Source organism: Anomaloglossus baeobatrachus, chromosome 4, assembly GCF_048569485.1.
Source record: "Anomaloglossus baeobatrachus isolate aAnoBae1 chromosome 4, aAnoBae1.hap1, whole genome shotgun sequence".
Lineage (NCBI taxonomy): Eukaryota > Metazoa > Chordata > Amphibia > Anura > Aromobatidae > Anomaloglossus > Anomaloglossus baeobatrachus.
The window spans coordinates 667,568,174-667,587,745 of record NC_134356.1 but is presented as its reverse complement, the minus strand read 5'-3'; the positions used below and the strand labels follow the sequence as shown (position 1 = coordinate 667,587,745).

Sequence of the window (19,572 nt, the reverse complement as noted above, 5' to 3'; positions counted from 1 at the left end):
CCAAAATAAAAGCAGCACAAAGAAGTAAAAATGCAGTTTTTTTGTTTAGCACAAAGGAATAACAATACAGTCTTTTCTATGGGTAAGGCAAAGTAAATCAAATGGTCTCACTAACGAGGGAGTACAGGCACTTCTCAGTCTCTAATATAGGCCTAGCTCACTCACCATACACCTACCTGCCTGTGGTTTCCAGTATGGCACTACTCCCCTGCTGTTTCCAGCAACAATTGTCTGCCCATGGTGTCCAGTCCCTGTCTGTGCCCTACATGCTTCATCCATCTGCTGCACCAACACCCATGGTCTGTGTGCCCACCCTTTTCTTGGGTTTGGAGGATTCGCCTCACCTAGTGAGCCTCTTATAGCACCTACAGTCCACTCTGCTACATAAGTGAAAATAAGTATTATGCTCTTCCCAAAATAGGACATAGTAATGTTTCCAATCTTAGCAGTGGATGTATGGCGTATGCTCAGTAGCTGAGCCTGCACAATACTTACACAGTCAATACCTGATGATTACATTGATAGCTTGAAGTGTCTATTCAGTGCAGTTTAATCCCTCCCTTAAACCTCTGACAGCAACAATTTAAGTGTACATTTCTGCCCATTTGTCTGTTTTAAAGCTTATTGCCTTTCCCCCACAACATGAGTGCGGAGTTGCCTTTGTTCTGCCATCACAATCATCTTCTTAGTCCTATGAAGCCCAGTTGAAAGCTCAAATTCATAGACTACTGTCATTTTTAATGCAGCAGGTGAAATAAGTAATGAAAACATCATCTATTTTCTAAGTAAATATATTTCTAAATGGTGCGATTGACATAAATTTCTCACGAGATGTCGATAACAACCCATCCAATCCACACAGGGAAAAAAAATCAACCCATAGATGTCCATAAATTTAGTGATGTGTAATAATGAGAAATGGCATAAGCATTGAACACACTTACTGATACTTAGTATAAAAGTCTTTGTTGGTGATGAAGCTTCAAGACACCTCCTGTATAGAGAAACTAGCCTTTTGCTTTGCTCAGGTGGTATTTTGGCCCATTCTTGTACAAACACTCTTTAAATCCAGTATTTACTGTGTAATAGCAGTACTCTCTAAAAATTATGAGTGAGGACTGGTGGCTGGTCCTCTAAAGTCTAAATCTAGGCCTTGATCATTTTGAGAACAGGTAGCCTTTCAGCATTTTCAGTTGCTTGTTTTCTTTTCCTTGAGATGAGTTGGAGAACAGGGTTCATGAGTTTTCAAACCCCAAATCCAAGTAAAATGTGAGAGCCCTGTAGGACTGCTGGCCCGGTAAAAAATTATGAGTAGGGGTCGGAAGCTCGCCTGTAAAAACTATGAGAAAAGCCCAGCTTCTGGCCCTCCAAAAATTATGAGTATGGGCCAGCTGCTAGTACTCTAAAAAATGTGAGTGAGAGCCGTCAGCTGGCCCTCTAACAATTGATTGATGCCCGCCTCCTGGGCCTCTAAAAATTATAAGCGAATGCCGCATGATGACTCTGTGGATATAACGGAGGAGATGAATGAGGATAGTTAAAATAAAAATAACATGGACCGTATACTTTTTGCGGATGGGAAGAGGGGCATGGAAATTCACCAGAAAAAAAGGATTATTTGCATTGGTTTTATGTACCGCTGCTGGCATCCGCTTGGGTTGAGAAGTCTGTGCCAATCCTGGCGTTGTGAATTTATAGAACAGGCAGCCTATCAGCATAGTCAAGAAATTGAGAAGCCCAAAGAAGCAATTGGTGGTGGTCCAATTGATTTAACATTTATCAATATCTGATTACTTAATTGTCTAATTTGGCCCATATTTGGACTGTCCATCCAGATAGAATATGAAATCTCCGGCACAGATAAGGTTAAGTTTATAGCCTACATCTCAGTACATCTGTCGTGAGGCAGTTTGCCATGCCTAAACCTTGCCCACCATTGAGACAAATGTTTAATCATTTAGGGCAGAAAACGTTCATCGAGGGCATACATGACTAATTATTGCATCTGTTTACCTGATCTTTGAGGAGTAAACATCTTGAAAGTTGTCTGCAAAGCAAGACCGGCATCAAAAAATACTCCTAGTGCGTCGGCACCACTCCCCGGCGTGCAGCCAATGTCGTACCTTTCCACAGAGTCCCAAATCTTAACAGAGGGGAAAATAACTTTGAATGGAAATTGTTCATTGAGTAAATATTATTTTTGATAACATTTCCAGCAATTCTTTTCACCTTGCTTTGGGAGATCTTCAGTTTGTTGTTGATCACATAGACACCTTTATCCACAGCGACTAGTCCGACAGCCGCATTATGGTCTGCTTCAAGTTTTAGTTTCATGGAGGCTCCAGGGTGCTGTACAGTGTTGTCTTTATCCCTTTCACCTTTTATCACCAGCTATGGGAAACAATTTTTAAAATGTTACATTCCATTATATTAAATCTTGAGTGTCTTAAAACATTACATACAGTTAGGTCCAGAAAAATTTGGACAGTGACACAATTTTGGCGAGTTGGGCTCTGCATGCCACCACATTGGATTTGAAATGAAACCTCTACAACAGAATTCAAGTGCAGATTGTAACATTTAATTTGAAGGTTTCAACAAAAATATCTGATAGAAATTGTAGGAATTGTACACATTTCTTTACAAACACTCCACATTTTAGGAGGTCAAAAGTAATTGGACAAATAAACCAAACCCAAACAAAATATTTTTATTTTCAATATTTTGTTGCGAATCCTTTGGAGGCAATCACTGCCTTAAGTCTGGAACCCATGGACATCACCAAACGCTGGGTTTCCTCCTTCTTAATGCTTTGCCAGGCCTTTACAGCCGCAGCCTTCAGGTCTTGCTTGTTTGTGGGTCTTTCCGTCTTAAGTCTGGATTTGAGCAAGTGAAATGCATGCTCAATTGGGTTAAGATCTGGTGATTGACTTGGCCATTGCAGAATGTTCCACTTTTTTGCACTCATGAACTCCTGGGTAGCTTTGGCTGTATGCTTGGGGTCATTGTCCATCTGTACTATGAAGCGCCGTCCGATCAACTTTGCGGCATTTGGCTGAATCTGGGCTGAAAGTATATCCCGGTACACTTCAGAATTCATCCGGCTACTCTTGTCTGCTGTTATGTCATCAATAAACACAAGTGACCCAGTGCCATTGAAAGCCATGCATGCCCATGCCATCACGTTGCCTCCACCATGTTTTACAGAGGATGTGGTGTGCCTTGGATCATGTGCCGTTCCCTTTCTTCTCCAAACTTTTTTCTTCCCATCATTCTGGTACAGGTTGATCTTTGTCTCATCTGTCCATAGAATACTTTTCCAGAACTGAGCTGGCTTCATGAGGTGTTTTTCAGCAAATTTAACTCTGGCCTGTCTATTTTTGGAATTGATGAATGGTTTGCATCTAGATGTGAACCCTTTGTATTTACTTTCATGGAGTCTTCTCTTTACTGTTGACTTAGAGACAGATACACCTACTTCACTGAGAGTGTTCTGGACTTCAGTTGATGTTGTGAACGGGTTCTTCTTCACCAAAGAAAGTATGCGGCGATCATCCACCACTGTTGTCATCTGTGGACGCCCAGACCTTTTTGAGTTCCCAAGCTCACCAGTCAATTCCTTTTTTCTCAGAATGTACCCGACTGTTGATTTTGCTACTCCAAGCATGTCTGCTATCTCTCTGATGGATTTTTTCTTTTTTTTCAGCCTCAGGATGTTCTGCTTCACCTCAATTGAGAGTTCCTTAGACCGCATGTTGTCTGGTCACAGCAACAGCTTCCAAATGCAAAACCACACACCTGTAATCAACCCCAGACCTTTTAACTACTTCATTGATTACAGGTTAACGAAGGAGACGCCTTCAGAGTTAATTGCAGCCCTTAGAGTCCCTTGTCCAATTACTTTTGGTCCCTTGAAAAAGAGGAGGCTATGCATTACAGAGCTATGATTCCTAAACCCTTTCTCCGATTTGGATGTGAAAACTCTCATATTGCAGCTGGGAGTGTGCACTTTCAGCCCATATTATATATATAATTGTATTTCTGAACATGTTTTTGTAAACAGCTAAAATAACAAAACTTGTGTCACTGTCCAAATATTTCTGGACCTAACTGTATATATTCATCCGGTGTATTTAAAGGGAACCTGTCAGGTCCAATATGCACCCAGAACCACGAGCAGTTCTGGGTGCATATTGCTAATCCCGGCCTAACTGACCCTGTATAGACTAGCATAGATAAAGAGATCTTTAGAAAAAGTATTTCTAAAGCCTGCTTTACACGTTACGATTAAGCATACGATATTTTATGCGATGTGACATGCCCCCATCGTATGTGTGGCACGTTCAATTTGTTGCCCGTGTCGCACAAACAATTAAATCCCGTCACACATACTTACCTTCCATACGACCTCGCTGTGGGCGGCGAACATCCTCTTCCTGTAGTGGGAGGGACGTTCGGCGTCACAGCGACGTCACACGGCAGCCGGCCAATAGAAGCGGAGGGGTGGAGATGAGTGGGGCGTAAACATCCCGCCCACCTCCATCCTTCCGCATTGCAGGCGGGTTCCGCGGGACGCAGGTAAGCTGAGTTCATCGTTCCCGGGGTGTCACACAGAGCGATGTGTGCTGCCTCAGGAACATTGAACAACCGGACGTTTAATTTTTAGAATTTGAACAACGTGTATGCGATCAACGGGTTTTCGTACAATCGCACGTACGTTTCACACACTACAACAACACTAAGAATGCTGGATGTGTGTCACTTACGACGTGACCCCGCCGACACATCGTTACATGTATTGTAGCGTGTAAAGCCCACTTTTCAATCTATTATCTTATGGTAATGAGCATGGAGACTAGTCCCAAGGGCACTGCTTACCTTGTAGTCAGCCCACTTAGCATGTTAGTATGCCCTTGTGGGTGTGCTAACTTGCTAATGAACGTGCAGCATCACAGGATGATCTCACTCACTTCTCCGCTGCCATGACCGCCCGACGCTGGATTTCAATTCAGTGCGCATGACCACGAAGTTTGGGTCATGCGCACTATGAAGCCGAGTGTACGTGTCCTGGCTTCAAACTGAAGTAGTGCGCATAACCAGAAGTCCAAGATCATGCGCACTGAGACGAAATCCAGCGTTGGGCGGCGATGGCAGTGGAGAGGTGAGTGAGATCATCCTGTGACGCTGCGCCTTCATTAGCCCACAGAGGCATACTAACATGCTAATAGGGCCTACTAGCTAAGGGAAGCAACATCCTTGGGGCTAGTCCCCGCACTCATTAGCATATGATAAAAGATCTTTAGACATACTTTTTCTAAAGATCTCTTTATCTATGCTAGTGTATACAGAGATGGTTAGACAGGGATATGTACCCAGATCTGCTCGTGGTTCTGGGTGCATATTGGACCTGACAGGTTCCCTTTAAACATTTAGGTTGCCATGCAAATAATGTAAAAAGGGAATGGAAGAGGAAGGGAAAATAAAAAAAGGAAAGGGGATAGGAAGGAAATTATAGACATAGTAGAATGATAGTAGGCCGCTATATTCAGCACTAATTTTGGACTTTTAAAACAATTAAATATGCAAAAAAATGCAACATACTTTACAAAGCCCAGAGTTTGTTTGTGTGGTAAACAGTAGAGTTGTGCGAACCCACAGATGTTCGGGTTCGGCAGGTTCAGGTGGACTTTAAAAGAAAAATCCAGTTTGGGATCGGACTTGAACCCAAACATCTGCCTGGACGCCGAACCCCATATAAGTCTATAGGTACCCAAACATTGTGATGTAAAATGGGGGCAGAAAGAGCTAGGGGGCTGTAAAACACTAGTATTATACTTAACGAGCCTACAGCGCCGCAGTCACATTGCTTCCGGATCCGCTCATTACCTCTCATACATAACAGTATTCACTGCTTCCCCACCTTTCGTCAGTCCCAGCCTCTGTTGCAGTAAGATCGGGCCCCTACCTTGTGTGACAGCGTCTGTGATTAGTTGGTATCACACACGCTGATTGCATCTCTATAGTGGTGTAAAATAAATAAAAAAATTATTGTAGGGTCCTCCAATATTGTGATACCCAGCGCAGATTAAGCATACTGCTACAGGCTGCAGCCCCCAGCCGTGTGCTTATCTTGGCTGTATATGAAAATAAGAGGGACCCCACTCAGCTTTTTAATTATTGAAATAAATAATTTATAAAAACTGCATGCAGTCTCTTCCAATTTTGATACCCAGCCTTCACAAAGCCAACACATGGGGACTGGTGTTCTCAGACTGAATTTTTTTTGTCAAGTGATGCATATTTGGTGCTGGAATTTATACAACAAATTCCTGCACTAAATCTGCTTCTCCTGGCAAAAAAGTGCCTTAATATCGCCTCAAAACTGCATTGTATTTTGATGTATTTTTTTGCCAGGAGAGGCAAATTTGGTGCAGACATTTCAGCACCAATTTTGGATCTCCTGGCAGAAAACTGCACCAAAACCGTTTTTTGCCACAAGATGTAGATTTGGGGCTGAAATTTTTACATAAAATTCCTGCACAAATTTGCATAAAATATGCAGCAAAATATGATGAGGTTTTGAAGTGGTATTGATGTGCTTTTTTGCCAAGAGATGCAAATTTGATCCAGAAATTTGGTGCATAAATTCCAGCACCAAATCTGCATTTTTTTGCATAAAAACCCAACACATTTTTGTGTCTGAAGATGCAAGTCTGATTGAACTCCAGCTGTGACCTCAGGCACTGACAGTGAAATCACCACTCACAGCTGCGGCTCAGTCATCAGAATCCGAAAACATGCGGCACATTAGCAAACATGTAGCAGAGCCGGAACTGCTGTGGGACCTTGTGTGGATTACATAGGACCTGGGTGTTTGGTGGGTTAATTATTTGGAGAAAGAGGGTATTTTTGTTCTTTATTTCAAATAAAAGATTTTTTCCGTGTTTAAGTTTATTTCTTTTCACTTACAGGGTTAGTAATGGGGGGGCTCATAGACCATATCCATTACTAATCTAGGGCTTAGTGGCAGCTGTGAATTGTCATCAAACCCTTGTATTAGTCCAATTGCCACTGCACCAGGGCAATGTGGATGAGCCTGGTAACATGCCAAAATTGTTGCAGCTAATGTATGTGACAATTCTGGGTGGTTGCAGGTTTCTATTTTTAGGCTGGGGGGCCCAACAACCATGGGCCTCCCCAGACTGAGAATACCAGCCCCCAACTGTTGGCTTTATCATGGCTGGGCATCAAAATTGATGGGGGAAACGCATGCCATTTTTTAAAATACTTAATTGAATTAATTAAAAAAATCCACATAGGTATCATGGGGTGTACAGATGGAACAGGGGCTCCTAAGCTGACCCTAAGACTGGGACCTCTGCCCTGTTCTTTATCTTGAAGGTAGACTTGATGTAGCCAGGTATGCGCCTCCAACGGGGCCTTGTCTCCTGTCCCAGTGTCGTGGGCGGAGGAGGGGACGCTGCGCTCTCCCACTGCTCGGGTCTGGCTACTGCTGCCGCTGCTGCTTGGTGGTGGCTCGAGCGGTGGGCCGGATCCCGGGGACTCGAGTGGCGTTCCTCACCCGTGAGTGAAAAGGGGGGGATTGATTGTGGGGATTTGATATTGTCCGTGACGCCACCCACGGTTGTGGTGAGATTGGTAACACCACCGCTGCTCTGGACGGGGATCCCGGGAGCGATGACAGGGAGCAGCCTGGATGTTAGTCCTCCCCTCCGTGGGTAGGGGGTTGGTTGTCCCGGGGCCCGGTGAGGGGGTAGGGATGGATGGCAGGTGGGTTACGGGGCCTGGCGAGGTGCAGGGTCGCGGGGGCAGCGCTGTGCCGCACGGCATGGTGGTACTCGCTCAGCCAATGATAAACACAGAGTCTCCGGTAAAACAAACGGCTGGATGGACGGGTCCCACAGACGGCTGCGGTGTTTCTCCTCCCGGCAGGTTGATGGTGAATGCCTTTCCCTGCACCTGTGTAGTGTAGAGTTCCAATGGGTTCCCACCGGTAACCCGCTCCCCAGCTTGAAGGTTGCTGAAGGAGCCCCTTTTGCCCGCAGGCTCTGGCCCTGGGAACTTTAGCCTTGGCGGTGACTGTGTTTCCCTCTAACGGTTGGACTGTTGCCTTCTGTCAGGACTTGGCTGCTGGGAAACACAGGAGGTTCCCTTCGCTAACGGATTTGACAAATTGCACGGCGACTCCTAGCCTTGTCGGGGTCCGTAAGCCCCTGCCGGATGGTGCTGGCTTCTCTTTGCGTACCGGTCCGGTACCGCCGGGCCACCGCCCGTCCACGGTCCTTACGGCTAGCTCCAATAGGCCTCTCCTGCAGACGGTCACCACCGTCTGCCAACCTTGCTGTTCCGTCCGGGCCACACACCCGGACCACTTTCTGTCTGCTCCTTTACCACTTCACTCTCCACTCACTTTCACTTCCAAACTCAACTGACTCTTTTTCCCGCCTCCAGGACTGTGAACTCCTTGGTGGGCGGGACCAACCACCTGGCCCACCCCCTGGTGTGGACATCTGCCCCTGGAGGGAGGCAACAAGGGTTTTTTGTCTGACTTCGGTGTGCCTGACCGGGAGTGTGGGGTGTGTTGGTGTAGTGCTTGTGATGTCCTGGCTTGCCCAGGGCGCCACACCAGCCCTGACACTACTTCCCTCCACCCAAATAACAGGCGGCAAACTAACTAAACAAAAACCCACAAATAAGCAGAGACAAGGGTAAAAGAAAACTCATGCACACAGCACTCAAACACAAAGGAGGGATAGTATGGGAACTGGGGAGTAACACAAAAGGAGTAATGAAGAAATATAAAACTGGAGATCTCACAGACAACGCAGAACCAGAGCTTGTAGATCACCATACAACTGGATAATCCCAAGAACCAAGGAAGAAGAAAAAAGCTATATCCGATACTCAGCCCCAGAATCCAGAACCTTATAAATGGTGAGGGCAGCTGGTGGTGATCATCAGCCTGAGTTTCCAGCAGATTATCACAAGTCAGCAGGATTAACTCATGCTGTACTGAAGAGCGGTGAAACCAGAACTAGCCGATGCCCATGACAGGCTGTGCAACTAAGTGATCCCAGGCTGTTTGTCAGACTCTGAAGTGTAAACAGAGTCCGACACTGCCATGACACCCAACGAGTGCAACACTGAACACCACACGGCAGTACCTCTTCTTTATTGAGGGGCCTCTGGACCCTCAGAGACCAACGACCCCAGCTTCTCAGGATGGCAACAATGAAAGGCCCTAACCAAGCGCTCTGCATGAAGATCTGACTCTGGTACCCAAGCCCTCTCCTCTGTGCCTTAAACCCAGTAGTGCACCAGATATTGCAGAGAACGACGAAGCATACGGGAATAAATAATCCTAGATACCTCAAACTCCAAAGAACCATTAACCCAAACCGGAGGTGGAGGGGGTGGAATCAGAGGTTGCTGAACCCCCAACTTTCTTTAAAAACAATTTATGGAACACATTATGGATCTTGTAGACTGCTGGTAATACCAACCGGAAAGCGAGTGTATTGATGATGGTGGAAATCTGAAATGGACTGATGAAACAGGGTTCCAACTTCAGCGATGGTAACTTAAGCTTGATGTTTCTAGTGGAAAGCCACACCCAATCACCGACACACAGTTCTGGACCTGGCACATGTCCACAGTCAGCTACACATTTATATTTAGTCCCCATGTTAAGCAAATGTCACTGAACATTTCTCCAAGTGGACGCCAATACAAATCCTACCTGATCCTCCTCTGGTACCCTGGAAGAGTGACCTGTATGTAATGTACAAAATTTTGGATGTTGACCATAGACATAATGGTGATACATTGGAGGACTCGTGATGGTGGTTGTTAATGGCAAACTCAGCCAGAGGAAGAAACGTTGAACACTCCTCTTGATTGTCCGACACAAAGCAATGCAAATACTGCACCAAATTTCAATTGATCCATTCCGTCTGACCATTAGATTGTGGGGGGAAGCAGATGAATGTGACAACTTAAAGCCCAAGCGAGAGCAGAATGCCTTCCAAAAATTTGTGCTCAATTGTGTACCCCTATCAGAGACAATATCAGATGGAATCTGTCAACTACCACTAAAATCACCATATTCCCAGCAGAAGAGGGAGATCAGTAATAAAATCCATCAAAATATCCATCTATGGTTTGCAAGGAATGGACAATGGTAGCAAACACCCAGATGGATGGAAGTGTGATGGCTTAGATCGCGCACAGATGGTACATGCAGACACATAAAAGATAACAACCCTACGTACCTTAGGCCACAGAAAATGAAGCAACAGGAGGTCCAGAGTACCCTTCACTCCTAGATGACCAGCTAGAAGTGAATTGTGGTGCTCCCCCAAAATTTTAAGATGAAGGTTTAAAGGAACAAATGACTTGTTAGCAGGAACCCCAGATGGTGCCTCATCCTGAGCCTCAGCAATCTCAGACTCCGCCTCAATACTGAGAGCTGAAACCATAACACCTTTCTGTAGGATGAGCACCGATTCCTCCTGGGGTTCTCCACCTGGAAAACACCTGGATAATGCATCCGCCTTGGTGTTTTTTGGCTATATGCCCACGGGCGCTCGTACCTGCGGATGTATCCGCAGGTATGAGCGCATGTTTCCCGCAGCTGCCCACCGGCGTCCGCAGCTATTTTTAGCTGCTAGATTACAGAGAAATAGCTGCGGTAAACATGCGGACATTCATGCGGCTTACCTGCGGACGTCCCGGCCTCTATCTCCATAGCGGAGGGCCGTGATATCCGCAGGTAATTCCGCATGAATAATTGACATGCAATTATACATGCGGATGCCTACATCCACAGCATGGTCGGCAGCCGCACTTTCCGCAGCGTGGACACAACACTCCCCATGTCCCATAGGATAACATGGGGAGTGACTGTACTTGCTAAAACCTGCGGATTTATCTGGAAAATCCAGAAAAATCCACAGGTTTTCCACGGCAAAATCCGCAGATGCAAGCTCCCGTGGGCACATAGCCTTAGACTCAGGGTACTCCGTAATGATAAAGTTAAATCTATTGAAAAACAGACCACCGAGCTTGAATCGGAGAAAGATGCTTGGCTGACTCAAGATACAATAAGTTCTTAAGTTGATGTCAACAACTGGGTGGACAGCCCCCTCCAGGAAGTGCTGCCATTGTTCAAACACCAAAGTATCTCCCTATTCCCAATATCGTAGTTACGCTCGGCCTGCGACAGCTTCCTAGTAAAGAAGGCACAAGAATGGAGTTTACCAGGTGATGGGCCCTGAGACAATACAGCCCTAACCCCTATCTCACATGCGTCCACGTCCACAAAGAAGAGACACATCAGGCTGTGTAAGTACCGGAGCTGACGCAAAGTATTTCTTAAGACAATCAAAAGTGTGCAAAGCACTGTCACACCAGTGCTTTATCTGCTCTGGTTAGCAGAATGTGGAGGAACCCTATGCCATTTTTTTCATTTAGTTTTTTTTTTTTCACCACTATAGAGAGGCAGTCAGTGTGTGTGATTCCAACCAATCACAGAGATTGTCACACAGGGTGAGGACGCTGTCTGTCTGTGACTCGCCCACCCCAGGGCTATGGGACACCCGGTGCCGGGCCGGACTAGTCCGGTGGTAGTCAGTGGTGGCTGGGCCCGGCTCCGTGGCCCTGGTGGGTGTCAGTAAAATATGTGGCTTGCTTGTTAATGGTTGTGTTCGTGACGCCACCTGTGGTATGCGGCTAATAAGCCGCCGCTGCTGTGTGAGGCCACCGGGATGATGTGATGGCAGCTATGGTGGTACTGCTCCCCACAGGTGGAGCAATGCCCGGGGCACAGTTGGTGCTTGTAAGTGTCTATGCAGGTGGAATAACAGAGACGAGTCCAAAGGTGCAGTTCCAGTTCTTTTACTCACAGTTTCTGTCACACTTGCAGGGACCCTCAGACTGCTGGGACCACTGTCAGGGACCTCCGCCGTTTCAAGATGGTTCCGAGCGTGAAATCCGGTTCCCTCTCTTTAGTGTCCCTTTTTCTGCTGACTTCACTAGCCTCGCCTTAGGTAGATGGACTTGGCTCGGCCTCCATTACAGCCTCCAGGCTGGGGGGTCACCTGTCGGCTGATTACCCCTTTTCTGAAGATCTGCTCTGGGTTCTGGCCCTGGGAGCTTGCAATTCCCTGGGCCTCGGTTTTTACTGTCTGGAGACTGTCTTTTCACTCCTTCAGTATCTAGGGACCGTCCCCTGTCGCAGCTGATCGCTCCACTGATGTCGCTGTGGAACGGGCCACCGCAGCCTGTAGCTACCCGTAGCGCCTCTGGGCCCTCGGCAGCGGTACCCAACAAGGACTGCTCGTGGCACCTTCCAGGACTACCCGTGGCCCTGCGATCCTTCCTTCTCTTCTACATGCTCACTCCTCACTCTCCCACTCCCAGAGCGAACTAACTAAACTTCACCTTCCTGTCCCTGTCTGCTCTCCCTGGCTCCTCCCACCTCCCCAGTTGCTAAGCTGTACCCTATGGGAGCAGGGATGGGTCTTACAGCCCCTCTCAGCATGCAGCATGGGAGGGTTGCCTGCCACTTTCCCTGGTCCTGTGTGTCTCTAGCAATGGGTGTAGTGTGAATTTACCAGGGGACCGGAGTTCACTCTCTTCCTCACCCAGAATGGGGCATCACACCGCAGATGGGGTGCAATGACCTGTGGCGACGGAAGCCTCAGGGGCGCCACACTCCCCCACAGCAAATCCCAGCACGTCCTCGGGCTGAAAAACAACAAAAACATATGGAGACCTGCAAAACATTTTTGTATGCAATAACATAACCTGTAAAACATTTCTTCCCTTTATGGGAGGCATAATCACTTTAACGTTGCAAACTTCTTATAAAGAAACTATGGGTGCACTTTCAGTTCATTGCACAGTTTGGGCACTTCCCCCATAATTCTGGTAGGGGGCACAACAGGTGCAACTTTATACATTTCTGGCTACAACAAGTCCAGCAGCCCGGCAGTTCGTTTCAAACAATCAAAGTAACATCTTCGACCAGCCATTAAGTCCAATGGCCTGGTTGCATCAGACATAACACCAACATACCAGCCATTAAGTCCAATGGCCTGGTAAAACATAAAACACATACTTCACACACCAGCCACCAAGTCCAGTGGCCTGGCATGACATGACACCTAACCATTCACCGGGGCCCACACTCCAGTTCAGTGGCCCGGTAGCACATAACAGGGGAGTGACATCTTCAAAAAGAATCAGGGACAGCACAGTACCCGGTGTGACCGGGCACGAAATCCTGTTCGTGACGCCAAAGTTGACTCGCCCACCCCAGGGCTATGGGACACCCGGTGCCGGGCCGGACTAGTCCGGTGGTAGTCAGTGGTGGCTGGGCCCGGCTCCGTGGCCCTGGTGGGTGTCAGTAAAATATGTGGCTTGCTTGTTAATGGTTGTGTTCGTGACGCCACCTGTGGTATGCGGCTAATAAGCCGCCGCTGCTGTGTGAGGCCACCGGGATGATGTGATGGCAGCTATGGTGGTACTGCTCCCCACAGGTGGAGCAATGCCCGGGGCACAGTTGGTGCTTGTAAGTGTCTATGCAGGTGGAATAACAGAGACGAGTCCAAAGGTGCAGTTCCAGTTCTTTTACTCACAGTTTCTGTCACACTTGCAGGGACCCTCAGACTGCTGGGACCACTGTCAGGGACCTCCGCCGTTTCAAGATGGTTCCGAGCGTGAAATCCGGTTCCCTCTCTTTAGTGTCCCTTTTTCTGCTGACTTCACTAGCCTCGCCTTAGGTAGATGGACTTGGCTCGGCCTCCATTACAGCCTCCAGGCTGGGGGGTCACCTGTCGGCTGATTACCCCTTTTCTGAAGATCTGCTCTGGGTTCTGGCCCTGGGAGCTTGCAATTCCCTGGGCCTCGGGTTTTACTGTCTGGAGACTGTCTTTTCACTCCTTCAGTATCTAGGGACCGTCCCCTGTCGCAGCTGATCGCTCCACTGATGTCGCTGTGGAACGGGCCACCGCAGCCTGTAGCTACCCGTAGCGCCTCTGGGCCCTCGGCAGCGGTACCCAACAAGGACTGCTCGTGGCACCTTCCAGGACTACCCGTGGCCCTGCGATCCTTCCTTCTCTTCTACATGCTCACTCCTCACTCTCCCACTCCCAGAGCGAACTAACTAAACTTCACCTTCCTGTCCCTGTCTGCTCTCCCTGGCTCCTCCCACCTCCCCAGTTGCTAAGCTGTACCCTATGGGAGCAGGGATGGGTCTTACAGCCCCTCTCAGCATGCAGCATGGGAGGGTTGCCTGCCACTTTCCCTGGTCCTGTGTGTCTCTAGCAATGGGTGTAGTGTGAATTTACCAGGGGACCGGAGTTCACTCTCTTCCTCACCCAGAATGGGGCATCACACCGCAGATGGGGTGCAATGACCTGTGGCGACGGAAGCCTCAGGGGCGCCACATCTGCAACCAATCACATACGCTGGGTCTGATGGTAGGCAGGGTAATCAGTGAATATGTATGAGAGCTAATTTTCAGACCCGGAAGGAGTGTTACAGCCGAGGGGAGGGTTTGTAAGTATAACGCTTCTGGTTTAGTCCTGATTTTCTTTCTTTAATTTTTTTTTTTAATCATCCGGCTGGCCAAACCCGAACAGTAACAAGAGGTACTTGTTCGGAGGCCATGCACAGACACTAGATGTCTCGTACGGACCCCGAACTTTACAGTTTGTGTTCACCCATCACTAGTAAACAGTTATGCTTAAAATTGTTGAATATGGACATTTTTCTTTTGCCTTAAAAAAAAAATAATGGCTTGCATATCTCACAACTCATGAAACACATTTACCGTGACACAAAAGCCTTGGTTTCTGTCGTGATTCGCCTCCCTATCCACATGGCTAGGGGGCGGAGCCATCTCTCAGGCCTCACTTCCGGCCCCTGGATGCCTTAAAAGCTGACACTTCCAGTGAACCAGCGCCGGCTATAAGCTTAGCTCTGCTTTGCCTGTGATTGCTGGTCCTGTGAGTGATATCCTGATCTGTCTATTCCTGTGCCCCCGTGCCCTTGTCTGTGTTCTGTCCCCTGGTCATCCCTCCTGTCCTGTGTCCCCCCTCCTATTCCCCACTCGGTTGCTTCCTCGGTACTGACCTTAGCCTGACTTTGACTCCGCTTTTGCTCGTCCCTCCGGTCCTGCTTCTGCCCGTACGGTGTCTGACCCAGCCTGTGTGACTATTCCTCACAAACCCTGCAGCTCTGCTTCTCAGCTGTGCTGATTAGGCAGTGCATGAGAACGCTGTGCATTTCCTTCCTGGATCTCATAGCTCTGTGTAGTGTCGTCTGCTGCAGAGCTCTGGCTCCCCCTGGTGGCAGCATTACAGTTTCATGATTTTTGTTAGTAGTATAGTCAGGACAGAAGAATATTAAACATGATTTTTTTTTCACACATTGCAAAAAAGAAGGGTTGGCATTAAAAGTCCGGTTACTGGAGTTTACCTCAGATCAATCAGTTCACATTTACAGGGTTTGACTATGCAGGTTCAGAACCTCCCTATATCATTAGCATCCTTTGATTATAATTCACAGCCTGAAACTACCATTCCCATTTTTAGTGTCCTTCAGCACTGCATTACTACACTGAGATCAGAAAAAGCCTCTCTCCACCGTCTGTGGAGAGAACGGTAATCTTGACCTTTCTACTGTATTCCTATTCTGTAAAATTCTAAAATAGCGCTCCTTAGTTGGGCCTATTCTTTTATAGATATTGTAGACTATGTGATGTAATAACTGCATGGCATTACGGGGAAGGCGGCGCCTTATGTTATTAGCCACCCCACTGAAACACCAGCGGTTTGTGTAATGGCACTGTACAATTTGAAACTCGTGTTCAAATTCATTGTGATCTAAGAATATGAGTAAATTTGACTCAGTCTTGTATGGATGCACTGATATTTAATCAGCACATCCTAAAAGATAGGTTTAGTTTGCCAAACATGTCCCCAAATTAACAAGCTATTTAAAGCAGGAAGTTGTAAAAAACATGCCAAGAGGGCGGACTAGTGAGGGGAAATTACGTGCTTGCGACTAGTCCCTGCGCTCATTAGCATATCATGAAGGATCTTTAGAAATACTTTTTCTAAAGATCTCTTTATGTATACTACTAGATGTTGGGACGGTTAGGGGCACTTTGCACACGAAGCCGATGCTGTGATGCCAAGCGCGATAGTCCCCGCCCCCGTCGCAGCTGCGATATATAGTGATAGCTGCCGTAGCGAATATTATCACTATAGCAGCTTCACATGCACTTACCTGCCCTGCGACGTCGCTCTGGCCGGCGAACCGCCTCCTTATTAAGGGGGCGGGTCGTGCGGCGTCACAGCGACGTCACATGGTAGGCAGCCAATAGTAGCGAAGGGGCGGAGCTGAGCGGGACTTAAACATCCTGCCAAACTCCTTCCTTCAGCATAGTCGGCACGGGCTGCGGGAAGCAGGTAAGGTGATGTTCCTCGCTCCTACGGCTTCACACACAGCGATGTGTGCTGCCGCAGGAGCGAGGAACAACATCGTACCGTCGCAGCAGCATAATTATGGAATTCCCCGACACTACACCGATGATAAGATTACGACGCTTTTGCGCTCGTTAATCGTATCATCTAGGATTTACACACTACGATGTAGAGAGCGATACCGGATGTGCGTCACTTTCGACATGACCCCACCGACATCGCACCTGCGATGTTGTAGTGTGCAAAGTGCCCCTTAGGCAGGGATTAGAAATGTGCACCCAGAACTGCTTCTGGTTCTGGCTGCATAGGGGACCTAACAGGTTCACTTTAAGTATTTAATAAAGTATTGTATTTTAGAGGGTTTATTGTGTTATTTTTTTTTTCTATTTTTGAAACTCTTTAGTATATTCTTCATTTTTTTGTGTTTCAATTTTATAAACGGCCTTGGCCAATTCAAGGGCTTCCAGGACTCCCACCTGAGCCCTGGTATTGATGGAGACTGATTGGAGTGAGTTCTGGGAGACTGAGCTGGAGATGGTTTGCTGTGCTGTATCGTGGCTTCTCGTAAACTCCAGAGTCCTATCAGCTACCTGACCTGGGCCATTGGACCTTCTGTCTCGTGTTCACCTTCAGTGTTGTGCGGCTTCCGAGGTTGTCAGACTTCTGTGTTACTCCTGGGAGTCTCCTGCCTACTTCCTGTGGTTCTCCACTCTTCAGTAACTCTGCTACCTGTCTGCCTGCAATCTCTAGAAATCCTGTTACCTTTTTTACAGTCGTGACCAACTCTGCTACCTATCTGCCAGTGGTCTATGGCAACCCTATTTCCTGTTTACAGTGGTCTGTATTCCTGCAATGCTTCAGTGGTCTTCTTCAGCTACTTAGCCACCTGTCACAGGTCTTTGATGATGCTATCTCTCCATTCCAGGTTATGTTTATCTGTTATGTTCTGCATTATGCTTGATGTTCGTCCAAAAACAGACAAAGGCAGAAACACTGGGCACTATTCAAACAAAGCAGTCCATCACTTTTGTTTCAGCCGCTTACCCGAAGCAAAATATCGGGCTTTTTAGCACTATATGGAAGTAAATTTCAGCCTCTGTATGTGGGGCTCATTTCAAACAGTCCAGATCCATATCCATTGGACTCGTAGAAGCGTCTGTGTGAGACGTGAAACAGCTGTCGTCCGGCGTGTTGTGTGCTCCCCCTCCCTCACTACCTGCACCCGCATTTTTGATGTCGGAATAAATTCCTTTTTCAATGCAAGACCGGTGAGTGCCTTTCATTTTCTTCAAGTTTAAAATATGCTTGATGTTCGTTACCAGTTTGTGACTTCCTGGACTTTTTTAAACCATTACTTTTGCATGTTTAGGGTATCTGTGTTCCAGATGCTCCATCTGGCTGTTGAATCAGCATTCACATGTCCATATGGATCAGTGTATTTTGAGGGTTCACCAGCACTGGGTGAGCCCACATCATGTAACTTTCAGAGGTTTGTTTGAGAACAATGTGGTCAAATAGCATCATCAACATTTTAACACACCAGACAGGTCAGGGATAAAGTTGTATAGAAGAGTAAAGCAGGGTTAGGTTATAAAAAAAATAGCTCAAGCTCTGAACATCTTACGGGGCACTGTTCAATCCATCATCCAAAAATTGAAGGAGTACAGCACAACTGCAAACCTACCAAAACATGGACATCCACCTAAACTGACATTTCAAGGAAGGAGAGCACTAATTAGAGAGGCATACAAGAGGCCCATGGACACTGGAGGAGCCACAGAAATCCCAGCTTAGGGGGAGAATACGTCCACAGGAAAACTCTTAGTCATGTATGCCACAAATCTGGACTTTATGAAGGAATGTCAAGAAGAAAGCAACTTTTGAAAGCAAAAAGCCGTAAGAAGGCCCATGGATTATGTCGGACCTGCAGGAGTGTTTTGGGGGATAAAATAAATTGAAGAAAGAAGGTGTTTTTTTGTTTAGTTTTTTTATAAAAGAATTTTTCTCTGTGCTCTGTATTTATTTCATTTGACCTACACACGGTTAGTAATGGGGTGGGTCTCATGAACCTTTCCCCAACTGCTAACCTTGAGCTTGATGACAGCTGTCATATTTTGACAATTCACAGATTTCATTAACCCCTTATATTACCCCAATTTTCACCGCACCAAGGCAAATCAGGATGAGCCAGGTAAATTACCAGAATTGACACTTTAATGAATGCAACAATTTGGGATTGCTGCAGGCTGCTATCTTTAGGCTGGGAGGGCCCAAAAACCATAGGCCTCTCCAACCTGATTATACCAGCACTTATCTGTCCCCTTTATTTTGGACTGGTATCAAAATTGGGGGGACTTCTCAATGTTTTTTAATTATTATTATTATTATTATTATTAATTATTATTTTTTAATTATTCATTAAAAAAAGCATGGAGGCCCTCATATTTTGATGCACAGCCAAGACAACACACACACCTGGGAGCTGCAGCCTGTAGCTGTCTGCTTTATCTGTACTAGGTATCAAAATACGGGACACCCTATGCCATTTTTTCCAATTATTTATTTTTACACTCCACTCTTGGGACTCACACAGCTAGTGTGAGGACAACCAATTACAGATGCTTGTGGAGCATGGGGTGTGGGGAATACTAGTCACCGGTGGAGGTTCAGGGGGTTGTCACGGGTGGCCCTTGTCCGATTTCGTGACTCAGAGTTGTCCACAAAAAGGGGATGAAGGATGGGATGATTATGTTGCGAGTAGTGGTTGTCTCGTGATGCCACCTGTGGTATGCGGCCAGAGATTAGCCGCCGCTGCGGTCGCTGTCCTCTGAGGCGGATGGTGTCGCAGCTAGGATAGTTCAGCTTCCCACAGGTGAACCTAGGCCCTAGGGAGGATGATGGAGGTAGTAGTGGCCATTGGCCCCAAACCGTGGTGCGATGGCGACGGCAATGAAGGGATGACACAGTAGTTGCGGTTACAGGTCTTTACTGAATATCTGTTGGCTGCTGTTCTCCGCCGTGATGAGCTCCAGCCGATCCCGGATAAGTTAGCGATAGC

At 47.0% G+C, this 19,572-nt stretch overlaps 1 protein-coding gene across 1 annotated transcript in view; it reads right to left on the bottom strand.

The window, feature by feature from the left end:
• Positions 1 to 19,572, bottom strand: part of LOC142302794 (complement C3-like) — a 421,200-nt gene that overhangs the window by 290,782 nt on the left and 110,846 nt on the right. Inside the window, exons 13-14 of the mRNA XM_075343903.1 lie at positions 2,230 to 2,391; positions 2,014 to 2,143 (exon numbers count right to left, since the gene is read on the bottom strand). Of these exons, the coding sequence (XP_075200018.1) occupies positions 2,014 to 2,143; positions 2,230 to 2,391 (292 nt within the window). The remainder of the gene's footprint in view (positions 1 to 2,013; positions 2,144 to 2,229; positions 2,392 to 19,572) is intronic.